The sequence below is a fragment of the Eptatretus burgeri genome, chromosome 17 (assembly GCF_056783735.1).
Source record: "Eptatretus burgeri isolate ZD-2024b chromosome 17, Ebu_testis_v1, whole genome shotgun sequence".
NCBI classification, from domain to species: domain Eukaryota; kingdom Metazoa; phylum Chordata; class Myxini; order Myxiniformes; family Myxinidae; genus Eptatretus; species Eptatretus burgeri.
The window spans coordinates 14,523,285-14,540,255 of NC_140977.1; the positions used below are offsets into that span (position 1 = coordinate 14,523,285).

The 16,971-nt window shown below is 44.4% G+C and overlaps 1 protein-coding gene and 1 pseudogene across 3 annotated transcripts in view; both read right to left on the reverse strand.

The window, feature by feature from the left end:
* Positions 1–16,971, reverse strand: part of LOC147009369 (uncharacterized) — a 46,190-nt gene that overhangs the window by 9,283 nt on the left and 19,936 nt on the right. For all 3 annotated transcript variants that reach the window (XR_015052845.1, XR_015052843.1, XM_085862047.1), the window contains exon 3: positions 3,340–3,510. Coding sequence is in view for 1 of the 3 variants with exons in the window: in XM_085862047.1 (XP_085718173.1) it covers positions 3,340–3,510 (171 nt within the window). In the remaining 2 variants the exon portion in view is untranslated. The remainder of the gene's footprint in view (positions 1–3,339; positions 3,511–16,971) is intronic.
* On the reverse strand, positions 12,591–13,699 carry LOC147009370 (uncharacterized; annotated as a pseudogene).

Here is a 16,971-nt window from a genome sequence, read left to right on the forward strand (position 1 = left end):
GGGAATCCCACGAAAGCGAGTGCTGATTGGGATGTGCAGGGTGACGTCATGGCTGCACAGATCGGCCTTCGGAGGGGACGTCGGTATCACCCATAGGGACGAACGGGCATGCCATAAACCGCCACCATGGCGCTGCAGAAAAAAAAAACAGCCTCGCTCCGAGTATACGGCCCTGCAGGATGTGGTGGGCATCCTGTGTATTGGGCATAGGAGCACGAGTTAGTGGGAAGGGTTAGCGATAGTTAGACCGGCTTCATGGGGACATGGGTTGTTCCTCCTGGAGCCTGTGGAATGGTTTAGTTAGTGGGAATTTAGGTTAGATTTAGAAATGGAAAATGGATTTTGGAGACATGGACAGACATGGAATGTGTAGTGGGGACGTAGCTTAAGGCCCGGTCACACCTTGACGTTTTAGCCAGCGATGGCAACGTATTAAAATGTATGTAAAACGCTGGCTTACGTTGAACTTTTGATGTTTTTTTTAAAGATTCAGACGTATTCATAGCGACTTATGTATTATGTATAACGCATTGGTAACGGACACAGAACGTTTCGTTGTGTTATAGATAACTTATACCAACGAATGCTGAACCTGTTGTCGGCCTACACAACCGATGCCCAACGATAGTCTAACTTAGGTATAGCACGTTGCACGCATCGCCGACGATGTCATGACGTAGCCTATTAAAAGGCTGACGCACAACGATTCGAATCATAACTGCCATAGAAATGGAAGCGTCAACATCGCGGTCACACCTTGGCGATCTTGCCAGCGTATGCCGACCTAAGAAAAATGTGTCTAAAACGTTGGGGCACGTCAAATACGGTATGAGTAAGTTTGGTATACGTGAGTACAACGCTAAAGTACGCTATCATACGTCGTAGTAAGTAGAGTACGTCAAGAAATTTTAAACATGTTCAAAATTTTATGACGTACTCGGCGTATGACACACGTTCCGCATGCGATGGGGATAAGTTTTACACACGATATGTGGACGCTTACACACGTCCACAAAGGCTACTTATAAGCTGCCCATAAGTCGAAACACGTTGCGGTAATGTCTTTTTTACGCGAAACTTATTTCTAACTTATGTTTGACGTGCTTTGAACCAATTATTTACGTAGTCCCAACACACATCGACGTATGTAGACGTATTCCAATGACGTCTTCCGGTCGACAAAAAAAATTAACGTGTTTCTAGCTTACAACTGCCATATAAAGACGTGTTCCCAGCGGTTTTGGGAATTGGTATATAAAAATGCTGCTCATAAAAGGGGAACCCAACAGTGTTTTCGAGTCCTTTTTGAGTCGATGTCCATGTCAGCAGTAACAGTATCAGTATCAGTATTAGTATTAGTATTAGTAGTAGTTTGTTCATGTTGGCAATAGTAGGTGAGTGTGAGGGGGAGGGTGTGGGTTATGATGGATCGTCCTTGCGTTTAACGATTTAACGATTTAAATGATAAACTCAACGATTTAAATGGCTGCATCTCCACTATTGAAAGGAGACACTTGTGCTCAACAATTGGATTTTTTTTACACTCAACGACTTTTAAACGGTACCACTCAGCTATTTTCATTGTTTACAATGAACGATTTAAATTGCTGTCGCTTGCCTTTGTTTTTTGACGCTGGCGCTCGGAAATTTTAATCGTTTCTATTGAACGTGCTAAATCGCTCAAACGCCACTATTGAAAGTAGACGCTTGTGCTCAACAATTGGATTTTTTTCCACTCAACGACTTTTAAACGGTACCACTCAGCTATTTTCATTGTTTACAATGAACGATTTAAATTGCTGTCACTCGCCTTTGTTTTTTGACGCTGGGGTTTTGAAATTTGAAGCGTTTCTTCTGAACGTGTTAAAACGCTCAAACTCGACTATTTTAAATAGACGCTGCCGATGGACAATTGGAATCATAGCCAAGCTAGACATCGAAGTGTGAACATCCTCGTCATGCCGAAGAAAAGTTTGAAGAATGCTGCAAATAAGTGTCCTGGCCGTGGCCGTGGACGCTGACGCAAGGACGATCCATTATACCGACGTATTTCAGCCTATGAGTAACTTAAAAGTAACGTCTGTCGATGTGTGGCAACGATCGCGTAACGTGCCAACAACACGTTAATCATAGGTTAGAAATAAGTTTCGGGTACGCTAAACATTACCTCGGCGTGTCTCAACTTATGATTAACTTACAAGTAGCATGTGTTGACGTCTGCCAATGATCGCAGACCGTGCATACAACTTGTGGCCAGCGTAGTGGAACGTGTGAGTCATACGCCGGCATACGTCGTGAAATTTCAAGCATGAAAAAATTTGAGGACAACCAAAAAGTACAACGTTTAAAGCCAACGTACAACGACGTATGGCAGTGTTTTTCAGCATGCTCTCAATGTTATCAAAACTTACCCATAATGTATTCAACGTGTGCCAGCGTTTTAGAAAAAAAATTCAAACATCGGCATACGTTGGCTAAAACGTCAAGGTGTGACCGGGCCTTTAGCTACGGAGAGTTAAAAGGAACGTGCATTAGTGTAAGGGACGACGAGGGAGCACAAGTTAGTGTAGGGAATTTAGTTAAGGGATAATGGGCCAGTGATCAAACACATGTGTGGCACGACATAGGCCAGATAACAAGACCCGGCCCAGTTGAGTGGCAACCAAGGATTGGCTCTAAACCCACATACAAAATATGTGCCGTTGGATGCGACCTTCGGATATGTTACCTTTTTACCCTTTCGGTTGTCGTCCGTAATTTATCTCTATGGATGAGTTACAGGAAGAATTCCCTGCATAAAATTTGCTGCTTGGATTTGTCCAAGTAAGACAAAGGAACCCAGTTTGTCTACACCCAATCCTGAAATACGGGTCTTTTCTTTAAGGTATAAGGAGGGTACCACACACCTGTAAAGTCTGCACATGATGAGTTACTGGTTTTAGTCAAATTAAAGTTGTGGTACCAAGCAGCTCCACAATAGTGTATTTCCTCAAATGGGATCACAGTTAATGGCAAACCCGTTTTTGAGGAGTGCTGGAGGTTAGCACATACCCAGCACTTAGTCTTATTGCTCAATGTTGCATATCTGTGTGACAGGAGTAAGAACGTATTAATCCCATGTATTCCAAAGTCATGCAAATGCTCGACATGTCCTCAATTGCTCTTTTCCCTGTCTGTTCGATTGGCCAATAGTCAATTTGCCCTTCCACTTCCCAAATTCCTATCCAAAGGGCGATTATAGCAGCTAGAATCTGCTGTAACACATTCATCCCAGCGCACCCTCCTATTATGTTGGGATGGCAAGTTTGCAGTGTGAGGAGTGTATCCAAGCAGGCTTACCTTCACACTTTACAGCAGTTGGGGTGGTCAGCAATACCTGAAATGGTCCTTCCTCGTGAAGTGTTTTACCAGCACGTAGTCTCCTAACTGGAAGGTATGGTACGACTCCTCCACTGGTTCCGACAACGTCTCCTTCACCCTCGTGTGTATCACTCGAGCAATCCTGGAAAGCTGTTTGCAAAATATCAGCAAATTTTCATCCATCATTGCAATGTCCAGCTTATTCACATCGGTTGGAGCGGTTACAGGCAGCCGCATCGGCCTTCCCATTAATATTTCAAAAGGGGATAACCCTGATTTACGGTTTATGGTCGAACACATGCTCATTAATGCCAAAGGTAAAGCGTCCAGCCACAATAACCCTGTTACCATTGTTATCTTTGCCAACTTATTCTTCAAAATTCCATTCTGCCTTTCTACAGCACCTGCTGATTGTGGGTGATAAACACAGTGAAACTCTTGTTTAATTCCCAATGCCTTACATGCTGCTTGTGTCACTTCCCCTGTAAAGTGTCTACCTTGATCATGTGATAGCTTGTAAGGGATGCCAAATCGACAGAAGAAGCTTTTCATCAAGTGCTTTACCACAGTGACAGCGTCTGCCTTTGCACATGGGTATGCCTCTACCCATTTGGTAAACATGTCTACCACTACCAAAACATTTTTGAAACCACATGACAGAGGCATATTGATGAAATCTATTTGCAGGTGTACAAAAGGACCCCACGGAAGGGGATGAGCGCCTAACTTGCGGGTTTTACCTGTCATCTGTTGATTGTGCTATTGACATACCTGGCAACTCCTGCAGACCTCTTCGGCTACTTTCCCAACTCCTGGCGCATACCATGATTCTTGCACCTGTCTCAGAGTCCCCCTCTTGCACACATGTCCATTCAAATGGGCCATGCGTGCAAGCCACGGCAGAATCTCGACTGGCACTATGACTTTCCCATTGTTTGTCCATAGTCCATCTCCATCCACTATCTCTCCTTTTGCCTGCCATTTGTCATGGTTATTAAGTGATGCTGCGGCTTGGATAGCAATGATATCCGATAGGCTATATTGGTGTAGCTTAACCTGTTCATTTGCCATACGTGCCAGCATTACCAAGGGAACGGAATGTTCCACAGCCGCCTTAGTGGCTTTGTCTGCTTCATTATTCCCTTTATCCACATCTGTTGTTAGTTTCTGGTGTGCTCGGCACTTAATGACAGCTATCGCTTTAGGTAGCATGATGCTTGCTAGAAGCTCAGATATTAAACTGCCGTTCTTAATGGGTGTGCCTGCAGAGGTTAAAAACCCTCGCATTTTCCAGACAGCACCTTTGTCATGTACCACACCAAATGTGTAGTTGGAATCAGTGTATATATTGACTGTCTGACCAGCCGACAATTCGCAAGCCCCAATAAGGGTGCATAGTTCCGCTTGCTGTGCGGAGTAGTGCGACGGCAGGCTAGCTGCTTCATTAATTGAGCCATTAGTGCAAACAGCATAACCCGCATGACCTGAACCATCCTGACCTCGGTGTGCTGACCCATCAACAAACAAGGTTGAGTCAGGATCCTCCAACGGCTGGTCCTTTAGGTCCGGTCGCACCGTGGATACCACCTGGATCACTTCAGTACAGTCGTGAGGATCGCTGTCTTCCTCCCTTGGTAATAAGGAAGCTGGATTAAGAACATTACGATGTTCTATCTGGAGGTTCGGTCGGTGGAGCAGGGTCGTTTCACACTGCATCAATCGTGTATTGGTTAGGTGTTGTGTCTGTTTCTGTGTCAAAAGAGACACTACACAGTGGGGAACTCTTAAAATAAGAGGATGACCCATTACGATTTCCGCCGTGCGTTTAACAGCATAACTCGCCGCGGCCACGGCTTGTAAGCAAAGTGGCAGGCCGCGTTCAACCGGGTCTAACCTTCGGCTGAAGTATGCTATTGGGCATTGGCGGTCGCCATGCTGTTGCATCAGCACAATTTGTGCAAACCTTTTATTTCATGAGAATAAAAGAAAAACGACTTTTTGTAATCTGGAAGGCCCAAAGCCAGGGCTGCCGAAAGTGCTACTTTCAATCTATGAAAGCACTCTTCCATTTCTTCAGTCCACTCGATTACATTGGGCTGATTCTTACCTACCACAACATGCAGTTCCTTAGTCAGAATTGCATAATCTACAATCCACTGCCCACAGTAGGTTGCCATGCCAAGGAACCTCATGTCCTTTTTTTAATCTGAGGGCGAGGCACTTCCGCAATTGAAGTTAACCTTCCCCTATCCAGCTCTCTTTTTCCATGCGAAATGTGGTGCCCCAAATACTTAACCTTCTCCCGCACCAGTTGCAGTTTGTCCCCGTTTACTTTATGGCCTTTCTTCGCCAACGCCTTGAGCAGCTGTGGCATATCTGTCTCACACGCTTCTTTATTTGGGGAACAAATTAACAAATCATCCACATATTGTAGCAGCACTAAATTTCCTCTTAATACCACATCATCTTGGTCCTTATGCAACGCACGTGAAAACAATGTAGGGCTATCAGCAAAGCCCTGCGGCAGGACAGTCCATGTATATTGGCAGCCATTACATGTAAAAGCGAATAAAAATTGTGATTCTTCTGCAATAGGGACCGAGAAAAATGCAGAACATAAATCAATTACCGTGAAATGGGTGGAGCTTGCGGGAATAGATGTTATTAGCACCTCTGCACTAGGTACCACTGGGTAAACACTTTGAATCACCTCATTTACCTCTCGCAGGTCTTTAACAAATCTCCACTTATCCATCTGTGGCTTTTTAACCAGTAATATAGGTGTGTTACATGGAATTGAAGTTTCCACAATTATCTCTTGTTCTTTCAAAGATTTAATTACTGGTCCTATTCCGGTCTCCGCCTCCTTTAGGAGAGGATATTGGCGTACATTTGGCCAACGCGTTCCAGGTTTAAGTTTAACCACTAGGGGTGCTGCCCCAATGATGCGACCCACATCATTATCGTGCCAAGTCCACAATTCTTGCGGAACCTCTTCCAGCAGACTTTCTGAATCCTTCGTCTCGCTCACCGTTCTCGTCAGCATCTCACGTTTTGGAGGCAGATCAACTTCCTCCACCATCCCTTGTAGAACCTGCTCCTTTAAATCACAGATCCATCCTTCGTCATTCACCAATTTATGCACTTGCCAATGTAACAGAATTGCGGAGCAAGCCACCGCTGCCCCCTGCAGGTGATAAACCATAAAGCCTAAATCCTTTGGGTGATATCCCACTGCCGTGGTTATTGTTACATGCGAGGTTACACCCGGTGGATACTTTGTCAATTGCTTCTGTCCTTCTGTGAGTTTGACTTCCGCTGCAATGCCTTCCTTTCCAATCATTAAGCAGCTAACGGACAACTTAACATACCTTCCCAAACGCGGAGCTATCCTTTTTGCAAATTCAACATAATTTCCGGGTGCGTCGTAGTAAATTGTACAATGTGGCAGATCATAATAAGTGCATGTCGTTACCTGTGCAATTTCTAGCCAACTTCGCATGCTTTGGCTCTCTGCCAAGATTGCATCGAAGCACATTAAAACATCACTAATCGGCGATTTTGGCAGCCTCCACCAGTAAACGACTGGGTGCGGTGCCATTAAAACAATCATTGCTAATTGTGCTTTCGTTGGTGGGATATCAACAAACACCCCTTTCTTTGTACATGCTATCGTGCATCCTAACTTACATAGGAAATCTCGACCGAATAAGTTTACCGGCGTGGTGGTTGTGAGAAGAAAAGCATGTTTCTCCTGTAATGGTCCACATTTTACCGGCAATTGTGCTGTTGTGTCTAATGTTTGAATCTTACCCCCTAAACCCACTACCTGCATGCTATTTCTAGATTTTTCAACCCTTGGCAGTTCTTTAACTGCAAATGTGGAGCGAGTAGCCCCCGTGTCGACCAAGAAGGAAAGCTTATTACCTGAGACGTCCAGAGTATAGGTCGGCTCCTCTGTCGAGTTCAATGTCAGCATTGCTCCTTCCCTCGAGGGTCCACTCTCATCCTGTCAATACCTTCGCGAGTTAGCAGGTCAGGGATCTGATCTCCACTTTCGTTTTGGACACTCATTTCCAATTCCCTCTCCTTCAATATTCAAAACGAGCATCTGGCGGGGGAGTACCCCCTTTGTCTCTGCCTTCCAGACCCCTGTTCTGCGATCTCTTCTGGGGTCTCCAATCCGATCGTTTGCGGAGTCTTGGGAGTTGCCTCCCCCTCTCCAGTGGTGATTGCCATTGACTGTAATCCTCTTCCGAATTGGATTCCTCCTCTTCATCTGAAATTGCAGGTCTCCGTGGATGAAAGGGAGGGTCCAGTGATTCTCTCACCTTATCCCGCAATACCATCTGAAACACTACTTCCTTCACCTTTACTTCCTTCTCTGCCTTCTCCTCATGCCTCGCCGCACATTGATCAGCCGCTGTGCAAATAGCTTCAGGAGTGAGGGCCTGCCACCCGAGCATCACATACTTTAATTGCTTTTTCAAGGGTGGGCGCAAGCCTTCCATTAGGAAATTAGTCAATAACCTTACGGGAATATCTGCCTCTGTTGGAATTCCCCCATGCGCTAGGAACCCTTGTATTAGCCGATGTATAAACTTTCCCGCTCTTTCTCCCACCTTTTGCTGAAAAGCAAACACTCCATTCCAATCCAAAGTTGGGGGCTTCAGTGCACGTTGGATAGCATTGTATAGCCTATCTCTAGCTCCCTCTCTGTCCTGATCTGTCCACCCTGCCCCTTCCTCGGCTGGCCAATCTGCTTCCCTCTTGGCCTCTCTCCACACTGCAGGCGAAAGAACCGCCTGGCATACAATGCTGACATCCCAGTGTGTTACCATCCATTGGGCAATCAAATCACGACCTGTCTGCGGTTCATTTCGACATTCCATAATTCGGTCACGCATCGATCTCAATTCATATTCTTTAAACGGTTGCTATACCACTGCCGCTGCGAGCGCAGACCTGCCCCGCACAGCCGGCACTGCTGCCCTTATTTCTCGCATGGGATACATAGGGGCGGAGGGAACCACTTCTTGAGCTATTTCGCTTTCCCCCACACATATATCATCACAATGCTTACCTGGGATCTTAGGATATATGGACCCATATGGTTGCCCAGTCAAACAGCTGATAACGTGCAGCTGAGTGAGATAGCCCTACCAGCGGTTGGTATGCCGGGGGTTGGTGTGTTGATGGTACTATCTCGGTGTTAGAGTACCCTTGCCCCGGTGCTGCAGACACCGGGACAGATGATGAGCCATGTCCTATCATTTGGCTCGGTACCGGCGCTGATGCAGCCGCATCCTTTGCCTGCCACTCTGTACCTTGTAGTTGACGCTGAAGCCTCAGCACTTAACCCGCCAAGGTTGCTTGCTTGGCTGTGCTTGCCCTTTAATTTGCTTCCTCCTGCCATATTCCAAATGCCAGCCAGTCCACTGGCGTTTCCTTCATGGATAGTTTATGGCATCTTAGCAACGCTTCCCACAGATTCTGCACTACCGGCAGGTCAAACGACCCGCCATTTGGCCACGGTAAGTCATCCTTAAGCATCCATTCTGCCCAGCAATCATTTTGTTCCACTGCTACCATTCCATGCAACTTAAACATTTGGTAAGAAGGTATATCCCGAGGAGGTTCTTTCTTCTCCTCCCGTTTTCCTGGTCTATTTCCCATCGCTATTGCTGAACCCCTCCCGGAGTTGTTCTTGGGTCCGACGCGGCAGCCTCAGCCATATTTGAAAAGAGCCCTTGAAACGATACATAGGGGCGGAGGGCACCGCTTCTTGAGCTATTTCGCTTTCCCCCACACATATGTCATCACAATGCTTACCTGGGATCTTAGGATATATGGACCCATATGGTCACCCAGTCAAACAGCTGATACTGTGCAGCTGAGTGAGATAGCCCTACCTACTAATCCTAACAGCCCTCAGCCCTCAAACTCCCCGTTCAGGACCTTAAGTTAACTACCCCTTGATGAACAATAAACAATTTTCTCTCCACTCTTATCTTTACCGGTTCTTGGGCGAGGACAAGGGCAGAGGCAGGGATGGGCGAAACCTGGGGTGAGAAAGACAGTATCTAATTTAAACTCCCCAGCACAAAAGCTTACCTTATTCAAATTGGTCAACCGCACTGGCTTTTCTCTTTGGTCACCAAGGATCCATCCCCACCTCTCGTCCACCTTGTCTCTCCTCTGCTCGTGTGCCAATTGTCGGATCGTCGATCACTCTTGCAGTTAAGACATGAAGACGTCGATGTACTTGAGAAAACTTTATTGTATAGCATACATTTACCAATAACCTTTTTATTCTTATTCGAAAAGAGCGGGTTCTTCGGATTATAATTAGTTGTATCATAAATATCTTCATCTTCTTTCAGATCCTTATGAACATCATCTGCAGTTTTCTCGAGTGTGAAGATATCAATATCCATTTATAGCAATAGAATATTCTCACCATATCTTTTCTTTAGATTATTATAAAAGTAATCATGCATTAAATACTTTGAAATATCTAAAACAGATATTCCCATATAAATCGGTTTATCCATCTTTATCCTCTCTTCATTCAAATGAACAGCACAAAAACTTTCTGTAAATATTTCTACTCTTTTAAAGCTTTTATTTATCAACTTCTCCACCTGCTCCCAAATTCTAGCAAGTCTTACATTTTGTCTGTTCCTTATATTTTCTATTGTTTTACCAAATACAGAATTATTCATCAACTTGTGAAAGTCCTTCTCAAAATCATTATCAGCCTTTGTTCTCATCCTCGGATTATAATCAATATATTTATCTAACCAATGACTGACTATACTTTCATGCCCACGTTCATTTTTAACTTGTAGTCCTGCTTCAATAAATTGCTTTAGATTTCTTTGATGTAAAACATACTTCTCTTTATCAAACAATGTTGTGAGTAAATTAGTTGTGGGAAAATATTTAAACTCATTTGAAGAACTAAAGAAATGTTGTTGATGACCACCGAATAGCTCTCGATTGGGGATCTCTTTTTCAGCTCCATAAGGAAGGTCTTTATGTTTGTTATGAAGTTTTCTAGGATCGTTTAAAACTACTTCAAAATAATACCCATAATCCCGTTTATCTAAATCTTCTTGACTTGTGGAGATTATATCATCTTAGATAGATTTGTACTTGTATTCTTTCACCCATTTAAAATTACCATCGGGATGAGATTAAGACATTGCACAGCCATACAAGTTATTAGCATCAAAGTACATTAAGTAAGATGTGGGCTTATTAGTTGAGAAGTCTGGAAGATATTTATTATTTGCCTTTGCATATCTCTTTGAACAAACTTGTGAAATTCCTCCTCTTTTCATCTTCTCAATCATCAATAGCATATCTACATCACTTGGAAGATCAAGGGGTTGTTTAGTCATTTTAACATAGCACTGCAGGCTAGTCCAGGAGATGTATAATAACGGACAGGATCAAGTCCATAGGAATCATAATTATAACAAACTTCTCAAAATTTCTCAAACACATCAGCGAGTAATAAAACATCAGTTATCACATAAAGGTCACGATATTCACCCATATTCTTTATCTCACACTCTTTCCACACTTGTTTTGTTCTTTCGTATTCTTCACCCGTAATACTGTTGAAGATTCGGCGGCGCTTTACAGCACCGCCGTCTCAGGGGTTATAACGCCGGCTAGTTCGGCACAGGTCTCGGGTCACACGCCTCAGATCACGATAACAAAGTACACCTAAGCCGTACCAGTTGGGGATATTGACCCCGGATACAGACTGGGTTTGTCAGAGACCGAGTGAAGTCTGCCAGTCCATAGCCCGTTTGGTTTTATTTACAAATCGAGCGATTGTTCCTCAGCGCGACACAAATAAATTCAAGGCGGCAACTTTCATATGAATCAGCCAGATTTAATGGGGGAACATCGGGGAACACGACATAAGCAAAACATTCACGAACGTTATAATTAATCTATAACCCACTCTTATCTAGGGAGATACGGATACGGGTTTCGAAGGGAGCCCTAGCAAAATAAGCTTTAGGCCTGGACAACATGCATACAAGACATGGAGTACTTGGTGGTGCCTCATGGACGAGAGGAAAAGTGTCGAAGGCACGCATGCGGCTCGTGACAAGCCGATGGTGTCGGATTCGAGCACCCAGCTCGAGCATGCAGCGTGGCAAGATGGCGCTCGTACTCCTATCGGCACCGCTCGCGCATGCCAAGATGGTGGCAACGACGTCCTTTTTGTCAGCACTGCTCATGCACCAGCCTCGGCGCGTCCAGCCCCTGTAAGGTCGAAGGCACAGGAGAGCACGATCCGGTGAAAGGAACTTGATCGAATTAATGGAGCCGCTGTGTACCAGGTACTTCAGAACGCATTTGCCAGTCTCAATGCTCCATAGCATGGCCGTATCATCCTTCGGGGCGGGCCTTTTTGGACCACCCCCGGGGACACGTGATTGGTCCATCGTTTGAGATTGCAGCAGCTCTCCGCCAAGGGGTTGCTGACACGTCCTGTTGACTGACTGTCAGGGTGCTGGGTGGGGGGCTGGCCAAAGGGGGGGAGGACAGCATGACATTATGCAGCACCTTTAATGAAGGAAAAGCAGTTGTTATTGAGCATTTGAATCACACTTTAAACGAGATACGATATAAAAATTCATTCAACTCGGTTCTCAACAATGGTTATCTTTAATTCAGGACATTGTAGATAAGTACAACGATACGATTCATTCCTCAACGATGACCAAGCCATCAGGAACATTTTCAAAATTAGAATATGAAAAAGAGATTGATGTCAGAAAGTCTAAGTTCAAAGTTGGTGATATAGTAAGAATATACAGGTGGAAATCTCATTTTGAAAAAAGGTTATACCAAGCGATGGACAAATGAACTTTTTTAAATCATTGATGTAATAGATACAGTTCCTTGGACTTACAAATAATTATATGACTTAAAAGGAGAAGAGATTTTCGGTTCATTTTATTCACAGGGATTACAAAAGACAAAACTAAGCAAATAATACCCTTGAAAGCAATAGTTTTTCACAATCCTCTACTTATACACCTCTGTGGAGTATAGTTGGGGGCACCTGCTGAAGTATTAAATTTAAAATAATAATAATAAATAAATAATACTACGTATAATATTTGTGTGTAATGGGGGACGTTCTTAGATCAGTGAACCCCAAACACAGAATCCTCAACTGAAGTCAGTCAAGGCTTAACTTTTGTGTTGGTGTGTGTGTGTGTGTGTGTGTGTGTGTGTGTGTGTGTGTGTGTGTGTGTGTGTGTGTGTGTGTGTGTGTGTGTGTGTGTGTGTGTGTGTGTGTGATAATATAACAGGGAGCATAATCAACCCTAACCCTCGCATTTAAAATCCCTACCCATCCCATCCCTCACCCAACCCTAACCCATCCCTAACCCTCACATTTAAAATCCCAATTTAATTTAATTCTGTCTTTCTGTCTAAAATTAAAATTCAATTCTGTCTTTCAAGGCTTTGAAGTTTGAAGAAGTAGAAATGAGGAGGAAGAATTTTCCAGCACTTTCTTCTCAGAACTTTCCTGATATTGCTGAAAAAAAAATTACTTATCTAACATTGAATTAAATAACATGCAATTTAATTTATTTCTAATCAACTGAACTTACCTCTCATCAAGCACCATTCAACAAAGAACCACATCAAGAGGTTTAGAACCCCGAGAGTCGTCTTGGTAGAACCTACATTTCAAGTCTCCAAAATAAACCCAACTTTCCAAGTCTCCCAGGTTTTACCACATTCCTGTTGAGTCTCCAATATTTGTATCACATTGTGAGTTATCAAGCCAGAACCCACATTCCAAGTCTCCCAAAATATAACCATCTATCCAAGACTCCAAGGTAGAACCACAATTTCCAGAAATATTGTGAGTTTCTGCGATAAGTCTCACATCGTACAACTGTGGATCATCAGGGTAAACTTCATTTTTCCAATAATTATGGGTTTCGGTGATAGATCTCACATAGTATAACTGGAGATCATCAAGGAAAACTCCATTTTTCAAAATTTCTGAGTCTCCTTGGTAAAACTTGGATTCTGGCTCATCAAGGTAGAACTTCTTCAGTTGATATTGTCTTGATAACTCACAATGAGTACCATCAATGCACTACTCTTTTTCAGGATTTTGTGGGTCTCCAAGGTATAACTCTTTGGCTGGGTCATCAAGGTAGAGCTCGTTCTGTGGGTCTTGGTTGGTCACAAGGTCTTTAACCAAACCAACAATTTCACCCCAAGTTGTGGGAAAAGCAGTATTTTCATTTTGTATTTCTGATTCAATTTCCTGTGAGAGAAAATATTAATGTATTAATTAAGTGATTTTATTATTAACTTATTATACGCTTAAATCAAACTGTAAATAGGAAAATAAAATCTTACCTCAACAGATAAGGGGTTTGAATCCAGTTCATCAATTTGAAGATTTAGTTCCATACAGGTAGTACTCCAAAGTACTCCAAAGGAACTCCAAAGTCATCCCATTCGAGAGCAACACAGCAGTCCATTCTCAATGAAAGTAAAAATATGTTTAAATTTAGCCTGTGTTGCAGCCCTTTATATAAGAATGGTGGGTGTGGTCTCTGGGAATTTCCCGAGGCAAGTCCTGTGGGGCAGGACCGAACTGCAAATGATGTAAGAGTAGGTGGTCCTGACAAAAGTGGGTGGGACTGAGGGAAAGTGTGTGGGGATTAGGAAAAATGGGTGTGGCTTATGGGAAAGTGGGTGTGGCTTAGATAAAGTGGGCGTGGCTTAGGAAAAATACTTGGATCAGGAGATGCTCAGGACAAGAACATTAAGAGAGGTATGTCATTTCATCTCTGCTCAACAAAAATACTGAAACCAAGAACCAAGTTCAGGTAATACTCAATGGTGATGAGTGTTGTCAGGAAATTAAGTTATTCCCAAAAATAAAAGACGAATATTTATCGTATCTCCGATATGACGACGCGATTTTATTGAAGAAATGATCATATCAGGTCAGCTCAGAAATGGGAGCATGCGCCAGAGCAGCGCGTCACTGCGTCCACTTTCCGCCGGTACTCTAGAGGCCTCTGTCTGGCCATCCCCCAGGCAGATTCCTGGCCCATCCCCATCTGCTTGAGATGCCGATCAACCTGCTGCAACCACGAGGCACATGGTCGGCCCATTGGCCTCCTCCACTCACGAGACTCCCTCGCTGAGAGAATCTGGTGAGCAAGACCAGCGTCAGGAAAACGAGCCACATGTCCATACAGCCGCAGCTGACACTCACGGACTGCAGGTAACAAATCTCATTTGAGTCTCTCTCAGCAACCGCTCGTTGGACACAAAGTCCGACTAGCAGATAGCCAAAGATTCTCCGAAGAGACCTGATACCAAAGGAATTAAGTCGCTGTCTCAGATCCCTGGTCAGAATCCAAGTCTCACATCCATAGAGCAAGATGAAGCATGGAGGACCTGAAGACTCGGACTTTCGTCCTCCCGCATAGGTACCGGCAGCGCCACAGCCCATGATCCAGTGAATCCATGACTCCCAAGACGTCTAAATGATCATATGAAAGGGGGTGAAGTTAAAAAAAACAAAAAAAAATCTGGAACTGTCACGCTATCAACGTTGTATTATCTTATGTACTGTGGGAAACTGAATTGTTTATTATCCCACCCCCCGGAGGGAGGGAGTGGGATATTGTGTCCAGTTTGTTTGTCTGTCTGTCTGTTAGCAACTTTACGGCAAAACGGCTTTTGCAAACACTATCAAATTTAATCCACAGGTGGGCAATGAACCTTGGACGACTCCATTAACTTTTGGGTCCAATTGGATCAAAGGTCAAGGTCAAAGTCACGAAAAGATCAAAATCGTTTTTCGCTCATAACTTCGTCAAAAATGATCTGATTTACTTCAAACTAAGCTTAGAGTGAACCTTATTCTATTTGTCACTTATAATCCTACCCATTCCTATGGTGAAAAATGCATATTTGTGAAGATCGGTAGGGTCCGAAGTTTTGGGGGTCATGGCCATCGGTCAAAATTACAAAATGGACGGGATTTGTTGTGCCTGGCACCACTTGTTGAATTTATAATGAGGTAAAATGCCAATTTGCTTGAATTCATGCTTTAAGAAAGAATCTAATAAATATATGCTGGGAAAGCCAGGAGAGAAGCATTGTACACATTCCTTCGCAGTCGTAAAAGACCTTGAAAAACCTTATCTATTTATTCGCTTGCCCAGATGGCCAGGGCAAGAAATCATGTCCTCTTTCCTCCCCTCACCCAGACAATGGAGCCAGCACCGATAAGAGACAGTTTCAAATCCTGTGTTTGTGATTTTAATCTTATAAAGTTTCATCTGCTGCTGCTTCAAAAAGCCTGTCTTTGTTCAGTTAATTTATTTTGATGTATTAACCACACCCTGGTGAGATCACATTATATATATATATATATATATATATATATATATATATATATATATATATATATATATATATATATATATATATATATATATATATATATATACATTGTTACAGCTGTGGAAATTCGCAGAGCACCATATAGGTCCTCAGATCAGTTATGCCGATAAGTCTGTGTTCAGATAGATTTCCCCACCGTTGTCTAAAGGGGTTTATTCGCGTCACCCGGGCTGTGATCTTTGAGGTAGCAGTTTTCTTTAACTATCGTTATTTTGGACCAACCACAACGCCAACCACCAACCACCTTCTCCACCACGCCAACCACCTTCTCCACCATGCCAACCACCAACCACCTTCTCCACCACGACAACCACCAACCACCTCCTCCACAACGCCAACCACCAACCACCCTCTCCACAACAACGACATCTCCTCACCATTTCCTAAACTACATCCCCCCCGATAAATCAACACGAACAACGTCGCCTCAACTTCATTTCCGAAACGACGCCATCTTGGCACCAGCCACGGCGAGTCCGCATCGCTGCAGGCAGATGCGGGGGTTTCCTCGCCGTGCAAGTTGGTGATTTCACGCAAGTCCGCTCGCCGCGCAGGGTCGCTGTCTTCACGCACATCCGCTCTGTGCAAGCTTCGCCTCGGAATTCGGATCAAGAGAGCGAGAGGGGCGGAGCCAGTGGGGGTCAGAGGTGAGAGTGAAGAGATCAGATCTCGTCTCTGGGGCCCTATAAAAGGGCGAGCGGAACGCCAAGCGCGGTCAGTCTGTGGAGTGTCTGTCGGGGTTCGGACCACCTGGAGCCTGCATTCGGTGGAGAAGCTGAGGAGAGCGGAGAAGACGCGAGCGGGGAGCACGGCCAAGCCTGCTGTGCCGCGCGGAGCTGCATGTTTGTGTGCGGGATGTGGACAGAGCCGGAGAGAGCTCGCCAACCAGCACCAAATGGTCTGAGGTGATCGGGCTTCGGAACAGTCCGAGCATCGCTGAGGGATGGACGGGTTCTTAAAGAGAGCATCAACTCAGAAAGAGCAAAGACCCGTTCGTTCCTCTCAGGCGTTGCCTACTGGGGCCTGAATCACCAGGCCGCGGTTACGCTAGCTGCCGTGGGGACGGAACGTTGCGGGTCGCCCCAGCGAGGTGAAGGTAACCTGCGCGGCCTCTTGGAGCTC